The sequence below is a fragment of the Falco peregrinus genome, chromosome Z, assembly GCF_023634155.1.
Source record: "Falco peregrinus isolate bFalPer1 chromosome Z, bFalPer1.pri, whole genome shotgun sequence".
In the NCBI taxonomy this organism is placed as follows: Eukaryota; Metazoa; Chordata; class Aves; order Falconiformes; family Falconidae; genus Falco; species Falco peregrinus.
The window spans coordinates 61,849,559-61,868,690 of record NC_073739.1 but is presented as its reverse complement, the minus strand read 5'-3'; the positions used below and the strand labels follow the sequence as shown (position 1 = coordinate 61,868,690).

Below are 19,132 nucleotides of genomic sequence, written 5' to 3'. Positions count from 1 at the left end.
GGCAATCTCGATAATTCTGAAGTCTTTTTAGGAAAACATAGTTTCTCACTGAATGTGAGTGGATGTTTAAGGGCAAGCATAAGTAACACAGCTTCTGCAACGCTTTCCTGGAATGACATAAAGAATTCACTGTATGGAGGTTGTTATAGGCAGAGGGCTGCCTGAAATGTCTCTGAAGCAAGCAATTTTTAGGATACTGATTTCCAACATAAAAAGTATAAGTATTGTGATTCCCCCACCCTCCTTTTTCTTTCCTTTTTTGATTTTTTTTTAAAAAAAAAAAACAACAAAAAAAAAAAACCAACAGACCAGGGAAAGTAAGAAATGCTTGGAGGTTCTTCATTGTCACTTCAGTAAGATGAATATAATCATATTTCCTGATCTGTTGTGTGAAACTTTGCTACTAGTGTTCTGGGTGCATCAATATCTGTTCGAAGTCCTCCAATAAGCATTGAAAAAATGACAAGGACTTGAGGTGAAATGTATTTGTGTGAAAATTCTAGTAAGAAAGGTGTTTGAGTCAATTGTAGGCCTCACTCATTGAAAATCATATGGTTGTCGTAGAATGGTTTGGGTTGGAAGGGACCTTAAAGATCATCTAGTTCCAACCCCCTGCCATGGGCCGGGACACCTTCCATGAGACCAGGTTGCTCCAAGCCCCATCCAGCCTGGCCTTGAACACTGCCAGGGATGGGGCATCCACAGCTTCTCTGGGCAACCTGTTCCAGTGTCTCGCCATCCTCACAGTAACGAATGTCTTCCTAACATCTAATCTAAATTTACTCTCTTTCAGTTTAGAACCATTACCCCTTGTCCCATCAGCACATGCTCTTATAAAAAATCGCTCTCTGGCTTTCTTGTAGGCCCCCTTTAGGTGCTGGAGGGCTGCTATAAGTTCTTCTCGGAGCCTTCTCTTCTCCAGGCTGAGCAACTCCAACTCGCTCAGCCTGTGGTCATAGGAGGAGGGCTCCAGCCCTCTGATCATCTTTGTGGTCCTCCTCTGGACTTGCTCCAACAGATCTGTGCCTTTCTTATGTTGGGGACCCCAGAGCTGAACGCAGTGTTCCAGGTGGGGTCTCACAAGAGTAAAGTGGCACGGTCACCTCCCTTAACCTGCTGGCCATGCTTCTTTCGATGATGCGCATTGTTGGGCCATGTTGAGCTTTTCATCCACCAGCACCCCCAAGTCTTTCTCCTCAGGGCTGCTCTCAACCTGTTCTTTGCCCAGCCTGTATTTGTGCTTGGGATTGCCCCAACACATGTACCAGACCTTGTAGCTGGCCTTGTTGAACTTTATGAGATTTGCTTGGGGCCACCTCTCAAGCCTGTCAAGGTCCATTTGGATGGCATCCTTTCCATCCAGCATGTTGGCTGCACCACACAGCTTGATGTCATTAGCAAACTTGCTGAGGGTGCACCCAGTCCCACTCTGTGTCACAAATATGTTGAACAGTGTCAGTGCCAGTATGGACCCCTGAGGGATGCCACTTGTCACCAGCCAACACTTGACATTGAGCCATTGACCACAACTCTTTGAGTGTGACCGTACAGCCAATTTCTTTTCCACCAAGTGGTCCATCCATCAAATCCATGTCTTTCCAGTTTAGAGACAAGGATGTCACGTGGGACAGCGTCAAAAGCTTTGCACAAGTCTAGGCAGATGACATAATTTGTTCCTTCCTCATCCACCAACACTGTAGCCCCATCATAGAAGGCAACCAGATTCCAGATTTGTCAGGCACAACCTGCCCTTAGTCAAGCCATGTTGGCTGTACCCAGTCACCTTGTTATTTTCCATGTGCCTTAGCACAGTTTCCAGGAGGATCTGCTCCTGATCTTGCCAGTTCCCTGGATTTTCCTTTTTTCCATTCTTTTATAAATGAGGGTTTTGTTTCCCCTTTTCCAGTCACTAAGAACTTCACCGCACTGCCATGGCTTTTCAATTGTGATGGGGAGTGGCTTAGCCACTTAATCTGCCAGTTCCCTTAGGACCTGCAGATATATCTCATCAGGCCCCATGGACTTGTGCACCTTCAGCTTCCTTAGATGGTCTCAGACTTGATCATTTCCTGCAGTGTGTGGTTCTTCATTCTCCCAGTCCCTGCCTTAGCCTTCTGCAACTTGCGTGGTGTGGCTGGAGCACTTGCCAATGAAGGCTGGGGCAAAAAAATCATTGAGAACCTCAGCCTGCTTCCTATTGCAGGTAACCAGATCTCCCATTTCCTTCCAGAGAGGGCCCACATTTTCCTCAGTCCTCCTTTTATCACCAGCGTACCTGTAGAAGCATTTCTTGTTGCCCTTGAGGTCCCTGGCCAGACTTAATTCTGTCAGGGCTTTAGTTTTCCTAACCTGATCCTTGGCTGCTTGGACTATTTCTCTGTATTCTTCTGAGGCTACCTGTCCTTGCTTCCACCTGCTGTAGGCTAAAACCAGTAAGCTGGAACTGAAGTACTGGGAGATGTGAGCAGCCTCCAGGGCACAGCGAAGTGATCAGAACAGCAGTACTGGAGCAGACTGGCAGTCCATCTGGCAAGCATTTTCTAGCAGCAGTTGGTTATACCCAAGGAAGAGTAAGAACAGGATGAGCACACATAATAGTTTGCCCCAAGTACTCCCCATACTTCAAGCTGAGTGCTAGGAGTCTTCTGCTGTGCCTTTTTGGTTGGAGGAACCTGACAGATATGGAGACTGTCTGACATGTTTGATAGCCTGTGCTAGCGTGGGGTAAATGAGATTTCATTAGGTATTTTTACCCTGAGGGTAATTTATCACTAGTCATCTAAAGCACCTGTTACCATTTCTGCAAAACAAGTAGGGAAGTGGTGATCCAAGCTAGTCGAGGTCCTGGTGCCTGGTTACCTTGAGCTCCTCCAAATACCCACGTCTGTTTTCTTTGAGAGTTTGTTGTGCTTTCATGCAAACTGGACCTGGCAGTATGATGGATGTGTGGCAGCCTGGGGGGTTCACACTATTGGAGACTCATCAGTGCTTACAGTTGTAGTTGGAGCATACTCTTGACTGTTCTCTTCTAATACAGGTTAAGGTTAGTGTCACAGTTTTGGGTGACGTTAAGGTAATATTGGTTGCAGTGAGTCCATTGTTGTTGTCTGATTCTGTAACTGCTGTCTGTTGTTCAATGTATAGCTGTTTAATCTCCGAAGCAGAGTGACCTGCAGTATCCAGGTGGTGGTGTGTATTCCTGCCCCCATGCGCACACATCCCACCTGCTGTATTACCTCCTTTGGATGATTTGGATCACATAAGTTCCTTGTGCTTCGTTTGGAAGTCTGCAAACAGTTCATTATTTTGTAGTGGCTCCCTACCACTGGATTTTATTCTTTTGGGCATTTCAACAGAGGCAGCCTAACAGGTGTCAGGAAATGATGCAAGAGTAATCCCTTTTTGTTCATTGTTTTTGTGATGATTGTGGGGCTAGCTGTGTCTTTGATCATTTTTCTAGTCTGAATACTCTGCCTCCTAAGTCTGGACCTTACGCCTTTTTCTTTCAGAGGCACAGTCATCTGACTGCCCTGTCGTCAGATCTAGCCTTGTGCTATCGTGTTCTCTGGATTAATTCTGTTTATCCTAGCAGAGCTATTGCAAACCTGCATTTCTTCTGTTTGGGAGCTTGTGTACAGTGCCTCTGAATAGCTTTTGTAAAAACTAAATAGTTTAGAAGTGCTATGGGAAAGGAAAGAAGCATGCAGCCATGGCAGTTTGACAGACTGTATCTTAAGACCCCAGGTTTCAGAATCTGGTTTGATCCTTGCTGTCTTGATTTTTGTCTTTTCAGTTATCTTGAGCACTGCTGATTTTTATTTCTGAGGCTGACTAAACTGAGAAGAGTCTCTTTTTCAGTAGGAAACTTGAAAGACCTGGGGCTTTAATGTTACCTTTAGCTATATTACTTCCCCGTGCTGTTCACATGCCCATGTTGTCCTTCTGTTGAGAATAAATGAACAGATTTATGCAGGTTAGTGCATTGGAGTCTGTTTGGTACAAATGCAGAAGCTAGCACCAGTGACTCCTGAATGAGGAAACATAACATGTAGCATGTGAAAGGTGGTTGTAGCCCAGTCCTGGTGTGGCAATCCTGACTGCCGAAGGAGGTCATTGTTCTGTAATTGTACTGCTGCTTGTTTCTTGCCCCAGACCAAGGGGTTTTCGTTCCTCCTGGAACAATTTTCACAGACTCAGCTGTTCTACATGACTTCATACTCAGTTAGATGATCTGTCTGACCATAGTAATGTTTAATCCCTCTGAAGATATGTTCTGTTTCTGTCTTTGTTGGAGACAAGATTTATCCTTTCTATAGATCCAGCCGGTAACTCTGAATGTGTTCAATTGAATGCGCTGGATGTTTTTGTTTGTTTCAAATTTTTCTACTTTAGTGAAGATGGCGTCAGTGATCTCATAATGCTGTATTAAATGTGTTGCAACTTTCTAAAAAAGTCCTAAAGTTAATAAAACAGAAGCATGCTCTTTCCGTGTTCTGTTTTTCAGATGCATTTTTTCTTTTCTTCAGAATTGCATGTAAGAGATGTCCAATACAAGAGATTTAATACAGCAATTAAAAATGGAGTAGAGGTGAAATAACTTTGTAGACAGAATGCTATAAAATTTAAATCAGGATGAAAGCAATGTTTTGTACTATGTTATGTGCACAGAACAATCTCCCCCAAAAGTATATATCCAAGTTCTACTGTCTTAAGTCTTGCAAGTTCTCTGATATCTTCATACACATGTAGAAACACATTTGTGTTCTCTGTTTAAAAAACAAACCCAAAACTCTGAAAGCAAAATAAATATCCAGTACAATGAAATATCGATTTGTTATTACCTAGTAGGGACAGTGTTGACTAAAACTTTTGTACCTTTGTCTTAAACAGAATGTTGGCTTTGAAAGCTCAGGGAAGAAGCAGCAGGGAGAAAAAAGTAACACAGTGGTAAGTACGTTATTTCTTTCCTCTGGATCAGATGCACAATATATTAAAATAGAAATTATCTTCTTTGTTCATATGTTGTAATAATCACCTCCAAAGCACTAAAATTTTATTCTGCATCATCTTCATGTTATTCTGAAGGCAGTTATTTTTAGTTATAAATATCTGTTGAAGTGGCAAATGAATGGAAGAGCCAAATGAATGATATATATTTATATGGCATTGTGTGCATATATAGAAAGGGTAGTATATGGAAAACTAAGTTGCAGGAAAATAATTCTGTTTTATGTCTTGATGTCCATTATTAAATGTTTTAGCTTGTGAAGCTTTAGCTTTTATACTGTTTTTATAAATTATTTTTTTTAGTTCTCTGGAAAGATAAGCAAGTTTAGAAAAGCCTGGAGAAAAAAGATGCTTGAAAAAATGCTTTGAATGCTTGTTGGGCCTCTTGCTGTCTGTCTTTCTGGTTTGCTGATCCTAAAGCCTAGGCGAACATCGCATCATCATTTCTCTTACTGGTGTACCAACTTCCTTTAGCTAGAGACCATACTTAAGAACATGAAGCTTAGTAAAGTTCAATTTTCTATTCAAAGCTTTATGGAAAAGCAATACATGTTGAGAATCAGCTTTTTTTCTTTATTAAATGATGCCAGTGCAGATGGCACTGAGTTGCTTTTGCCTCGTATTGTAAGGATTTCTAGAAGCATGTATTGCTCATGAATAGAAAGAATGTCAAATAGAATATTTTGTCTTCAGAACTTCTCTCTGAATTTCTGTGGAGGAGTCGTTATTGTGTATCCCCTCCACAAAAAACCACCACCCAACAACATATGACAGCCGCTTTCATCTGTTCTGATTTTATTGTGTTGCTCTGATTGTGGAAATGCTAATAAATATGAACACTTGAGTGACTGTAATTTAGAGACTTGATATAAAATATCAGTTTAAAACATACAAAATCTTCTGCGTATTTTATCTGGTATTGCTATAAAGAACAGAGAAGCATGTGCACACGTTCGCATTTTCCAGCCTTTTGTGTAGCCTGGAAGGCTGTGGGCTCTGTGTGCTTTCACATTCTCCACTGAGCAAGGAAACTGCTGTTGCAGCACTGCCTCAGCTGTGCTTGCTGCTCCTTCAGGTTTGTTGCTTGCTATAGGCCAGTGACTAGTGATGCCTCCTCCCTTCACTTTCCCAATGCTGGTTCATCTCTTTTAACTGTGTTGTTTTAACTGGAAGAATTAAGACAGTATCTCTTCCTTTCTGCTTCAATAATTTTGACAGTATGTGATACAGAGCGTTTACTCATACAATAGATCCAGACATAATCCCTCACAGGACTAAAGCTGAAGCATAAGCAGTTTAATATGGTTTTATATCTCTTCCAGAGGCTTACCATCTCTTAGTCTGGTGCTCTGTGTATTTAATTTTCATTGTTTTCTTTGAATAGAAAGTCAGGAACTTGTCGTGTTTGTTTTGATGGATCTTTTTCACAGCAACAGTGAAAGAAAATGGAGTTATTTAATGTATAAATTAGTGGATTCTGGAAACAAAGCGGTTCTGAAGTAGCTTGGTACAGCTAGCTGTACCAAATAGCTGTGATTGTACCCCACTTTTTTTATTGAGGGTGGGGGGTGGGGGGAGGAGGGCAGGATGCAATGGATAGTGGGGGGTGGAATTCACTTCAGTGTCCTATTGGGATAAATATTTCATATTCCTCGCTATGTATTAACTTAAAAGCGACAGACACACAAACTCAAACTTATCAGTCCTAGAATGGAAAGGAATTCTTCAGCCATTTGAAAACATCAGTGTTGAAATACAGAAATATCATCATGGCTTTTTTTTTAAAAAAAGCTGGTTTTAAAATATTCCATGAATGTTTGAGGGGCTTCTGCAATTTCCTTCAAAATTCCATTTGCCATAGTAAATATCCTTGAATAATGTATGTGGCTTTTTCTGATTTGAGGAGGAGAGTCTCAAGCACAGTGATTTTAAAACTCAATTTATTCCTCTTAATGTTTTCTTAGTAACACTACAAATACGTATCCAAAGAATATGCAATCAAGTTGAACATCAGAAATGAAGCTCAGATCTAATGGTAATCTCAGCAGCATTGTTAATGGTATACAATTAGAAACCATTCTGCAGATGAAATGTTATAGTGGCACTTACTTGGATAGACTGGCTGTCCAGATGGAAGTTAGTTTCTAGGGCTGCCTCAGTAAAAGAGCGAGAGGAAATGTATTGAGATCGAAGTTGCAACTATTGGGGCTATGGTTGTGTAATGATGGGAGGTGTGTGTGTTAAAGTCAGTATAAATATTTTAAATAAGAGAAAATTATGATATTTTCTTTTGTATAGACATTTTAAAATTTTTTTTACCATAAATGTTACCTGTAATTTTTTTTCATTCTTTTTTTTTCTTAAGGACGTTTCTGTAATGAGTTTTGCCTTAAATTATAGATCTACTGTCATACACCTGTGCCTTACTGCCGTGGTCTAGGATTATTAGAATGTTAACAATTACTGCATTTCATTTAAAGGCTATACTTGAAGTAGAATATTTTGTTTTGTAGGTATTTTCCAAGAGTTATTTTGCTGCTTTTCTCTGTTTAAAAATACTTTATTGTTTTCGCAAAATCAGTCTGGTTTGGCATGATAAGGCCAAGTACTGACTGCTTTGCTGTATTGGTGCTTTTTTACAGTTACAGAAATGAATAGAAATAAATATTCCAAATATTGCTTTTGATACACTTACGGGGGGGGGGGGGGGGGGGGGGCGGGGTTTACTTGTCATAATAACTCATCAGGATTGTTTTAACATAGGCAGTTTAGCTAAATTTCTAAGCTGGAAAATAACTGTTGCAACAAATATCTGGTTAGATAGTATGTAGTTTCAGTAAAGCAGGAGAATGCTGTGTTGAGCCAAGAATATGTTATTAATACCATCAACACCATTAGAACTAAGTAAAGAGGCTTTATAAAATAAGTTGATGAAGAACTTCAGATCTTAAAATATTCAGAAATCCTTTACACAATTAATGCAAAACAAAATAGAAGTAGTGATTTGAAATCTGCTTGGTATTTACTTCATAGAATACAAAACCCAGGTAATTTAACCAAACACCTCCAGAATTCATACCTGGCATTGCTCTTCTGGAAGTTGTGTGAAATTGTTGTGCTGCTTTGGTCCTTGGGGGTGTGTGCGCTTTTGTTTCTTTGTGGGTTTTGTAAACAGGCATCGAGAGCTTAGAAAGTAGTTTAACCTGGAGAGAAGCTTTGAGTTTTGTTACCGGCTTTGAGTTTTGTATTTCAGCAGGCTTAGGAATAGAGTATCACTGGGTTTGCTTATATCCTAGCAGCTGTTGAATCACTAAAAGCAAAATGGATTTCTTTCTCAAAAGATGTGTCAAGCATCCTTCGTATTTTTGCATTTAACAACTGTTTATTATTTACTGTATTTACTAACATATTCCTCCTCCTGTTGTTACCATTCACCATTGTTGTTTCATGAGTAATGCCTTTTATTTCTTTTGATCTGAATGTTGTATGTGAGCAAGTACAGCGTGTTTTTCAGTGTTCCCTGTCTGCATGAGGACATCCAGCCATGGATGCAGTTGAGCATTGTTTTTGTTTTGGGAGTGGGGAGGCTCAGACTATAGCTTCACATTTAAAATGGTGAAATGGTTCCAAAATCCCTGTTATTTCCTACCACTTGTTGTCTCCCCCAGAGTGCAGCACTGCGGTTCATTGGTTTGTACTGACCTGAGTGTCTGCCAGTCTCATTCAGTAAAATGAATGACATAACCGATCCAGTTTTGCGATTTTTTTTTTTTTTTTTTTTTCTAGAAGAGAAAGAAATAGCTTGGATGAGAGGGAGGAGGAGGTGATAATACCTTAACTTGGCATTGTCGCCCAACGAGGTTTCCACACCTCAACCAGACAATACCACGGCACTTAAGAGGCAGTCTCTTCACAGTATGTGCTGTCTTTTCATGCTTCAGCTCCTTGTCAGTGCCCATCAGGTTTGAGTCACACTTTCCTCTCCTAAAACCACAAGGAAAAGAATTGCAGAGAAACAAAGTTCCAAGTTGGGATTTGCAAGGTGCTGGTTGCTGTCTGTTAAGTTAAGACCTTGCCATGTCCCATCCAAGAAGATTGGATTGATTTTAGAAGCCTGAAACAGCCCTTACCACTGCCCGCCAGCTTCTTTACGTGATCTGTTGATGAGCAAGAGGTGCCAAGTCATTTCTGAGATTAAAGAATGAAGGATAATGGTGTTCTTACTTTACTGTAAGAGCTGAGGATGTTTTGCATTCCCTGAACTACTAAGATGTTTACAGTTTCCCCAAATTCTTGAGGAGTAGTGCTGCTGTTAGCCAAAAGAGATTAATATAAATTGTGCTGTGAGTTTTCACAATACAGCATCTTGCATGAGCAAGCCAAATAGCCTGTGTCTTGCAGTGCGTGTTGCTGCTATAGGAGTAGAAAAGTGTTTAACATCTCCAAAGGCAGACTGGTTCATGTTTTCATGTCCAGTATAATACACTTAATTTCCTACTGATTTTTTTAATGTAGAGGAAGTAATCAACTCTTCTGTGCTTTGGTTTTTTTAGTGGATTAAGTAAAATTTCTAATGAATGTTTTTTTCTTTTCTTTTTCTCCCCCTATAATTCATTGTTTTAACAGGAGTGTGTTGGGACTTCTGTCAGCCTTGTTCTGTTTGTCAGGTTACATATTAGGTATGTGCTTCCTGACCCAGTATTTCCCTTTCTTGTGTTTACATGTCCTCAGCTTCATAATTCTGCACTTCTTCATAGACAGTGGAGAGCCTGAGCAGATACTTCTGTGCCTAGTTGTTCATGCCTTTCTGTATAAACATCTCATAGCTGGTTTCATTTTCAGCTTTGCTGCTGATGTAACTGGTAAACACCCTTTTGAAAGCCTTGGGGGGATGGGGGGGAAGTGCTTTCACCAGCTTAGAGCATGAGCAGTCACATCCTGTTAGCATCAGACAGGAAATTTAAGGGACTAATGGTACAGTGAAACGATTGCTTTTAGCGCAAGTTAACAGAGATTAGGAACGAAATACTGTGAACTTAAATTCTACTTGCAACAAGCCTGAGTTCAGAGTTTTCAGAGAAATGTGATACTTGGGGGCTGTGTTTTAACATTGTGGTGAGGGTTTTTTTGGTGTTTTGATTTATTTTTTAATGCTCATTGAAACGTGGGTAGACATGTGGTTAAACAAAAGTGTCCCATGGGGTTCTGGCAGATCTGCAGGTGCTTTTGGGCTGTCAGAAGCTTGGATGATGGGGTTGTGCAGGGAATCAGCAGAGTTCCAGGAAGGAGTGATGGTTCACTGGATGATGCTGTCTCCTCTGGATTAATACTTAGTGTGTATCCAGGCTTGCTGCTGATCTTACTTTCTTTCATTGGTCATGGTGTTTCAAATGAATGCTTTGCTTTTCTGCTTCCAGTAATGTTATTCAGTAAAAATGTTTCGCCATTTATAGATTGGATTGGGTGTAGTGGTAAGGTTTTGGTACCGGGGGGCCTGCAGGTATGCAGTCTGTGAGGAGCTGCCAGAAGCTGCCCCTATGTCAGATGGAGCCAGTTCCAGCCAGCTGTGAGATGGACCCGCTACTGGCCAAAGCTGTCAGTCAGCGATCTTGATAGTACCTCTGTGATAACATATTTAAGAAAAGAGTAAAAAACTGCTGCACTACAGCATCCAGGAAAGAGGAGTGAGACTGTGTGAGAGAAACAACCCTGCAGACCCCCAGGGCAGTGCAGAAGGAGGGCAGGAGGTGCTCCAGGGGCCTGAGCAGAGATTCCCCTGCAGCCCGTGGGGAAGCCCATGGTGAGGCAGGCTGTGCCCCTGCAGCCTTTATCCATGTTTAAGTGCTGCGAATGCATGCAATCTTTTAAAAAGATCTTCCTCCCTACTGTCTCCCAAAAACTCAAGATCTCCCTTACAAAGTAAAGGAGTAAGTTAGCAAAAGTGGATATGGGTGTTTTGCATTGTTAGGCCTCATGAGTGTTGTTGCTCCAGAAACTTTTGAGACTTGAGCAAGTAAGACTAGATGTGAAGAGAACAGCCACATATTTCACATTTTTGTGAAAAAGAGGGAACAAACAATGTAATAACGTATGCTCTTTTTAAGGGTTTTGAATGAAAAACAGTACCTTACTTTGTTATTTATATGAACCATGTAGTGAACTTCTTAATATTCTGGAAACTGAAGTGTAATTGTCAGAAGATGAAATGACTGGACGAAGTGAACTTGCTTATGGCTGTAGCTAGTCTTACGTAGGTGTGCCTTCCCCTGCCAGATGTGTGGCAATCAGCTCACATGTACAGTCTTTGCTTACAGTCCCTGTTGTTCCCAAGGCATATGTTCTTCTGTTTATGCTCCTGTTTGAAGAGACTGCTGTTGGTGCTTCTTTCTGAAGTTGTGTGTCTTTCCACAGCTCTACAGATCTCTGAAACAGTAACAAAGTGAGACACTAATTAGTTTTGCAAAAGGCTTTTTTGTTGGTAAATGTTGGCTGTGGAATTCCTCTTGTGTCTTCACGTGTGGCCTCTGAGGCTTGGAGAAGGTGTGGGTAGCTCTGACCCAGTGAGCATATCAGCTTCCATGGCATCTTTGGCATCTGACTGTGGGTGGCAGGAGGATGTCATGCTGGAGCCTGTCCCTGTGGAAGAAGCGGAAGAAGCAGAAGGAGGTTATGCTGTCTCTTTTGCGGACTTTCCCATTCTGTGGAATTCGCAGTTTCTAAACTCTTTGCATTGCAACACAGATAAATATTTGTATTTTTAGATCACTTTTTAAGTAACTTGGCTGTAGTTTTATGGGAAGCGTGAAGTGTTCTGATAGTCAACATTGTAACAAAATCCTAGCAACATGGAAGCACTATTAAAAAAGGAAGTCTTGACATCCCGCTATTCTAATGTAGGTTTTTTCTGTCTTTTTAATAAATAGATGTAGAATCTGACTTCTGTTTAGTGAAAACACTAATGTATGGCAGTCCCTTGACCTGTTGTGTAAATTAAACATGCTGTGAAGTACTTGGCAAGCTAGCTGTTCATAGAGGAAAATCTAAGTACGTGAATTTTTTTTTTTAGTTAGAAGAGGGGTTGTGCAGCCTGTGACTTCATGTAGTGTAGTGACCATGGTATTTTATTTTCTTCCTGTATTACTAACATACTGTCTGAAAGTTGAAGTGCAGTCTGCTGAATGTGTCTGAAGGACTTTTTTGGCCTTTGGAAAAGAAGGTTTCCTGTCACAAATCCAGAAGTTGAAATACAATTTCTGCAATTCCAAAACAAATGCAGATTAAAAAAAAGCCTATTTTAATTTGGTGTGTTGGCAGTTTGATCGAGAAAATAAATACACAGTGCTGTTTTGGAAAAGTGTGTATTTTTAGACCAATTTCCTGAGGAAATGAAGCTTACACGATAGTGTTGTCTGTCTGCGCATGTTGGTCCTTCCTGAAAAATTGTTTAAGACAGTCATCTGATTCCAGCCAAACTTGAAACTTGAGGTGACATTTTGAAGATCGTTTTTTCTGAATTTTGTGAAAAATCATTGCTAGTTAGAGGAAAGAGCCCTAACCTTGTGCTTTTGCTGAGAAGAGAGGCAGAACATGGCTGGTGTATGCCATCAGCTATCAGCTAGTCAGTTTGCACCGTTTAGGTTTGCTGTCTCCTGCTGAGCAGGAATATTGTAGAAGCCATCAAGAGCAGAGGGAATTGTTGTAGTGATGATTGAGTTTAAAGGAAGAAAGGTGAGTTTCCATAGCAAGGTGGAGTTTCCTTAGTTTCAGTGTGCACAGCAAAATATGCTGAAGTTTTCCAAACTGAATGGAGTTGCCAAAAGAAGTCACTTCTTCATCTGTGCACTTGGAAACCTTTCCTTTTAAACTGTAGATAGGACAGCTGGTAGAAACAATGCTGGTTCTTTCTGTTGTGTTCTGTCTTTTAATTTCAAATCCCTCATTTAGGTACACTAAATTTAATCTCACACATCACCAAAAAAAATATTTAGCTTTCCTATAGCTACATTTTATTGCTCTGTAGAGGGTGGATTTTATTATATTTAGCAAAATATCATCTCAGTAACCTTTGTAAAAGTAGGGATAAGCTATGTTGTAAAAACTCAATTGACACTTCATAACTGCTGCTTCAATATTCTCTGCTTGTCTGCAATGTAAGGTTGTGTTAGCAGCTGACAAATTACAGGCTAAATTTTGGCTTCGTCTTCTGGGATCTGTAGGTGTTCTAACCACATTTAATGCTGCTACAGATCTGTTGAGTTTAAAAGAGATACTTTCTCCTGCCTCTCTCTCATACATGTGTATACACACACATGCAGATACGTAGACACATCTTTCAAGTACATAGCAGGCAGTGGAAGTTTGAGAAGCTGCCCCGAGTAATTAAGTTGTCTTGGTTTTTCAGTTGACCAGTTTCTGTTTTGCAGTGCCTGAAAATGACAACAAAGCGGAATTTGTTTGTGCGGCTGGTGCCATGCCGCTGTCTGCGTGGAGAGGAGGAAACAGTCACTACGCTTGATTATTCTCACTGCAGCCTGGAACAGGTGCCTAAGGAGATTTTTACTTTTGAAAAGACCTTGGAAGAACTCTATTTAGATGCTAATCAGATTGAAGAGCTTCCAAAGGTATGTTGGGTCGTTTTCTTTTAACTCTGTTACTTCATTAGCATTGCAGAAGCTGATGGTGTCTAGCTTCCCGATCCAGCTTTTAGGCTGCAGTTTGCCAAATATTTTAAAGTAAATGTTGGTCCGAGAAGAAGCAGCCCTGGTAGAAGGAATGTTCCTGCATTCCAGTTTGACTTGTTTGCTATATGAATTGGGATGAAACTGCTTAAGCAGCTGATCCAGCCCAAGTGAGGTACATAGTAGAAGAGGCTGGCTACATTATTTCTGTGGTGGTATCTGCTCAAACTGACTAACTGTATTCAATGAACTGCGGCATTATTTTGAATCTGTGATAACACAGGAATATTAGAAGAAGCAAGATTAACGTCTTCAGATCTTGTGCCCGCAAATGTAGCTACAATCCAAAGTATATATTCACTTGAAGTCCTGCTTTCTTCTTCAGTATGTGACTCAAGACTTTCTGAAGTGCTTCAGATTACTTAAATTCAAAAACTAAAGAGCTGGTATGCCACTTTGATTAGATCTTTATTATAGAAATTAATATTCGTTGTTTGTTCTGAAATCTGAAGACAAACTGCATGCTGAATTAGCCATATATTAGAGAAAAGTGAAAATTTTTGCCAGTGAGACTTTTGAGAAGTAGAAAGTGGTCATTGCAATAAACTTGTTTCCATTACTAGATTTTATTGTGGTGGAATTAAAAACTTAGTACTTAGATGACAGATGTAATACTTAAAATTGTTTTGTCACAATTGTGTGCAAATCTTTACTGTCAGGCAGGACAACTGTAGAATGCTCTTGTTAGATTTTTGGAAAGTTTGCTATAACCGCTTTGGGTTTTGCTGGTTAGATTTTTTTGAAAGATAAATGAAACCACTAAGGAAATAACTGCCAAGTTACTGTCCTGAAATTGTTTTATCAGAAGCCCTGAATTCCAGTAAAGCTGACTTAAACCAGCTGAGTGGTTTTGAAAATCTGAACTTAAATGCTCCTGAGAAGCCATCAATGAAAATTTCTATGTAGATGTTGAATAGAACTAGTTATGTGTAACTTAAAACTAGACATTTTGTCAAAGTTGGTTATCTTTTAGAACTTGCACTATTTTATTTTTGTCCCTTCCCAAGCAGGTATTTCTTTATTCTAGAGTTGGTTACTTTAGGTTTTAGTAGTTTGCATTAAAAGACTTTGTGTAAGCCATTGAGGGTGTTTTCAGATGATTTCAGAACTTAATTACTCTTATTTTTTATTGGAGAAGAGTAAAATCAAATGCTTAAGAAACCAGAATAAATCACTTTTCTTAGGGGGAAAAAAAAAAAGACATTTTCTGCACTCTTCTTCCATTAAATTCCTATTTCCCAAATCATAAGGACTAAGCCTTTCTCTTTCTCTCTAAAAAATCCCTTTTAGTAGTATTAAAAGAATAAGAAAGACTGTACTGAAGTGATGAATGGATGCATGTTGATGTTTTAGACTGTTCAGGCGACTAGGTCATTTTGTCTTACTTTTTTGTTACATGCCATTTGATTTCATTAGCCAGTTACTATATGAAATCGAGTTTTAATACATAGGTAAGTTGAGGTGGGCAGTCTACCGCTTGCCTTGGTCTAGTCAAAGATTAAATTATCCATGCAATTAAAAAGACTGCTTGAACATTAGTTTTCCTTTTTGCTTTTCTTCGCTGAACTGCAGGGACCTGTAATAGTCTACACTTGTTTCATGTTAATGTGTTTGTACATTATAATAAGTCATCCTTATAGGCTTATTTTTGAGAAACTAAGCATTTTTTTCACCTTTTAAGTTATTTTGGTCATCATTTTTTACAACCCTTTCCATTTTCAAAACAACCCCCCCACACATATAAACTCAAATACTGTAAAGGAAACAAGCAGAGAGATCTGGGAGTAGTGAAGACATAGTAAAAGTGTTTCATTTAATCATTTGACAGAAATTGTAATCTTAAAACTATCCAGAGTACCTGTAAGGGAAGGCCTGTAACATTTGAAGTGATACTAGTGCATTTGGAGCCAGGGTTTCAAGCTGAGTATGCCTTTTCCCTCACCCAAGCTTTTTAGTCCTTTAACTGAAAAAGGCTTCTAATTAAGCCATCTCAGATGAAGGGTGCGGTACTTATTAGGCTGTCTCCAGCTTTCTGAAGCCTGGTTAAGACATTCCCGATCTTCCCCTCTCCTTTTTGTCCCTGGTGGTGTGCTTTTATCCCTGTTTTACCGTCTGCTGCCCTTTGTATGCCACCACACTACTGGTTTGGGGATGTCTTGTCAGCCTCGTCGCTCAAATAGCCTGTCAGTGTGTGTGGCTGCTTTTTTCTTTTTTTTCTCCTTAATTGCCTCCAGTCTTCTCAGAATTCCAGCACACTTCAAGAATCAGTTCTCATAGTATAGCTCCTTCATTTAGTTAACTGGACAAGGGCACAGCATGAGCAAACTGCAGTGAGAGAAAGATGGTGGTAGAGAAGGACTTTGCTTTACACAAAGTGCTGTGTGTAAGGTATGTAATCCCAGTTTTTCAAGAGTGACAAGGCATTTGAAATGCTTTTATCTTGTGTGCTAAATCACATTGGAAAAGGTACCCTGTTTATCCCAGCTGCCACGGTGTTCATTTGAGCTGAAAAGTAGAAACTGTAGCAGTTGTAGTTTTCCTTCTCCCTTTGCTCTACAGGAGAAACTGAAGTTCTGCAGTAAAATAGTCCTTAATTATATGACTTCTGGTGTTTACTAACAGTAATGATGGCCTACTGAATCACTGAATATGCAAGCATTAAAAAAGAACAACAACAAAAGGAACATCTACAAAGTCAACACCATGTAAAACTCCCCTCCTCCCCATTTTCCTTTAGGGACTTGGCAATTATTTGTGCTGCATTTGTTTTTGCCTGCCTGATCTGTGAAATTTCTAATGATTCCAAGAGTCCAGATTAATGTTTTCAGGGACGAGTTTTAAGTATATATTCTTTCTTGCTTGAAGTACTGAAATAAGGGAATGGCTCCAAAACATACGGGCTCATCAAAGTTCTCCTTTGCTTATAGTATGCTAAGTAACTTCTAACTCTTCAAAGCCTTAATGGTATCAACTAGTTCTAACAGGTGCACGTTTCTGAGGAATTGAAAACATCAGCAGGCAAGTTAAAGCTCATTCCTTGAACTGTCAATCTTGCTGATTAATGTCTACTTTTGTTCTGGGGTGGTATATGAAAACGTTATGTGAATGGGGCTTACTCCAGCAGTCTGTGGCTGAAGTAATGGCCTCATAATTAAGAACCAAGACATTTTGAATGAACTAAGCCCATTCCTATGATGTTGATCGGGATAAATGTTTTTAGTCATAGAATGCTTCCTGGGTTTGTATGATTTTTCTTGGAATTCCAAAAGAAAAGAACACTAATCCAGGTATTTATGAATGATCTTATCCAAAATGTTTGGGAAAGGAGTATTTGTCATAAATTTGTTCAGATGAACCTTTTCAACCATTTTTCTTAGAGATATGTTTTGTACTACCTATAAGCTTTCTACATATAATTTGAGGAGTTTTCTTCCATCACACTAGTACTACTCGCCCTATTTTGTCAATTTGTAAAGTTTTTGGGTAAGAATCTTAAGGTACGTTGTATCTAGGAAGAGATCTGGCTCTGAGCTTTATATTCGATACAAATTATAATGCATGTATACAGAAGAGATTATACAGTTTTCTATGTCCTTAGATCCAGACTGTCCTAGTTTTCATCATAATTTTGTTGGATTTTTGTGTACTTGAGCTAGGAAACATAGAAAGGAAAAAAAATATTGTAGGATATAACAATGAAATTTAAACATCGATAGAGAGTATCAATACCTACTCAAATACTGTTACAGAATTATTTGACTTTAAAAAATGCATCTGTGAATTTATTATTTTTTGAAGAAAATTGAATTACCAGTGGGGTATCACATGGCACATCTATTATGGAAAATATTTTGTGATGTTTCTGGGACTACAGGTCACAATTTCTGAGGTACTGGAAGGAATTTGTAGGAAGTGTTAAGCATAGCTGCTGGCTTGTTGTGGCAGCTGGTAGTGTTCTGCTTTCCTGAGCATTGTAAACTTAGTCAATTTTGAACAAAACTAGTTAAATTTTTTTTGTAATCAAAGACTCTAAATAGTCCGGCCTTCAAGCTGTGAGGTCAGAGGTTTGTAGGGTTTAAACCCAAAAGTGATACAGAGGAAACTAAGAGAAAATCGCATTCACTTTTTTCTTTGTTTCAACAGCAACTTTTTAACTGCCAGTCTCTGCACAAGCTGAGTTTGCCAGACAATGATCTAACCACATTGCCAGCATCCATTGCAAATCTCATTAATCTCAGGGAACTGGATGTCAGCAAGAATGGTAAGTCATTTCACTTATATTGGGGTAACTAAAAGGCAAATCACCATTGACTGTACAAAGACACTAGTGAAAGTATAATTTCTGCAAGCTACACAGCTTGTAAATTTAAAATTATTACTCTAAATCATTAGTTAACATAAAATATGTTCTTTTATGGTCTGGTTGTGGTATTTAATTATCTCTCAAATTGATTGGTTTGTACTTTGAGATTAATTACTGAAAACTGATATTGTGAAGTATTTCATATTCTCTCAAAATACATATGTTCAAATTTATTACGTTTAGTGGCTTTCCTCATGTTTCACTATATTGAAGAGTTTGCACATGAATTTGTAAAATTTTGCTGGATTCTATTGCTATACTTTGTTTCATAGGAAATTGTTTTCAGTTTATTTCAATGAGCTGTCTGAAAATTGTAGTAGGACTTGGCAGCTGTGCTGTCCTCTGTGGGGGATGGTAACCTCTGTCACATGGGGGAAAGTATCTATGGACAATGACTGTTTCACTTGTCTGACTTGTTAAAAATCCATCATTCTGTGTGAGTCAGCCTTTTATAAATTATGAAGCACTGTCAGCCAAGTATTATATATGTGGCATTTTATTAATGGTGCTGCTTTGGCAAGCTGGCAGATGTGTGCAACTGTGATAAAATTGAAATAACTTGTATTGTCATCAGACTTAGTTGTGTGGCTTATTTGACAGAGGAAAAAAAAGTTAATTCATGCTAATTGATGAGAATATAGTAGTCTTACCAATTCAAAGTGAAGTAAGAGGACCTCTCCTTGAAGTCGTATGTGAAAATAAGAATTACATAAATGTCAAAGATTTTATCATACTAAATTCACTCTTTTATTTGGACAGCTAGCTAATTATGATTCCACAAAGTTAAGTTCTGCTTTATTAAGAAAGTATTCTAGTTGTTGAGGTGTTGGTATTCTCCTTCATTATCCAATGTAGCCCTATCTGTACTTAAACTGTTACTTTATTATTTCTGCCTAATGAGTGCAGCATTGAGTGTGATAAATTGACCTGATTGTCACTGCTGTGTTCCTGGTACAAGTGGATTAATAGTCTTTCTTAAAAAAACGCTGGCCTTAAACTTCATAGTGACAAACAACAGAGAATA

At 39.2% G+C, this 19,132-nt stretch overlaps 1 protein-coding gene across 11 annotated transcripts in view; it reads left to right on the top strand.

Annotated features, from left to right (window-relative positions):
• ERBIN (erbb2 interacting protein) overlaps positions 1-19,132 on the top strand; it is a 122,746-nt gene that overhangs the window by 41,110 nt on the left and 62,504 nt on the right. For 6 of the 11 annotated variants that reach the window (XM_055790671.1, XM_055790670.1, XM_055790667.1 and 3 more), the window contains 3 exons: positions 4,891-4,947; positions 13,431-13,628; positions 17,889-18,006. In XM_055790671.1, the coding sequence (XP_055646646.1) occupies positions 13,440-13,628; positions 17,889-18,006 (307 nt within the window). In that variant the 5' untranslated portion in view covers positions 4,891-4,947; positions 13,431-13,439. Of the gene's footprint in view, positions 1-4,890; positions 4,948-13,430; positions 13,629-17,888; positions 18,007-19,132 lie in introns of those variants that run through there. The other 5 variants (XM_055790666.1, XM_055790676.1, XM_055790675.1 and 2 more) reach the window with 1 other exon arrangement.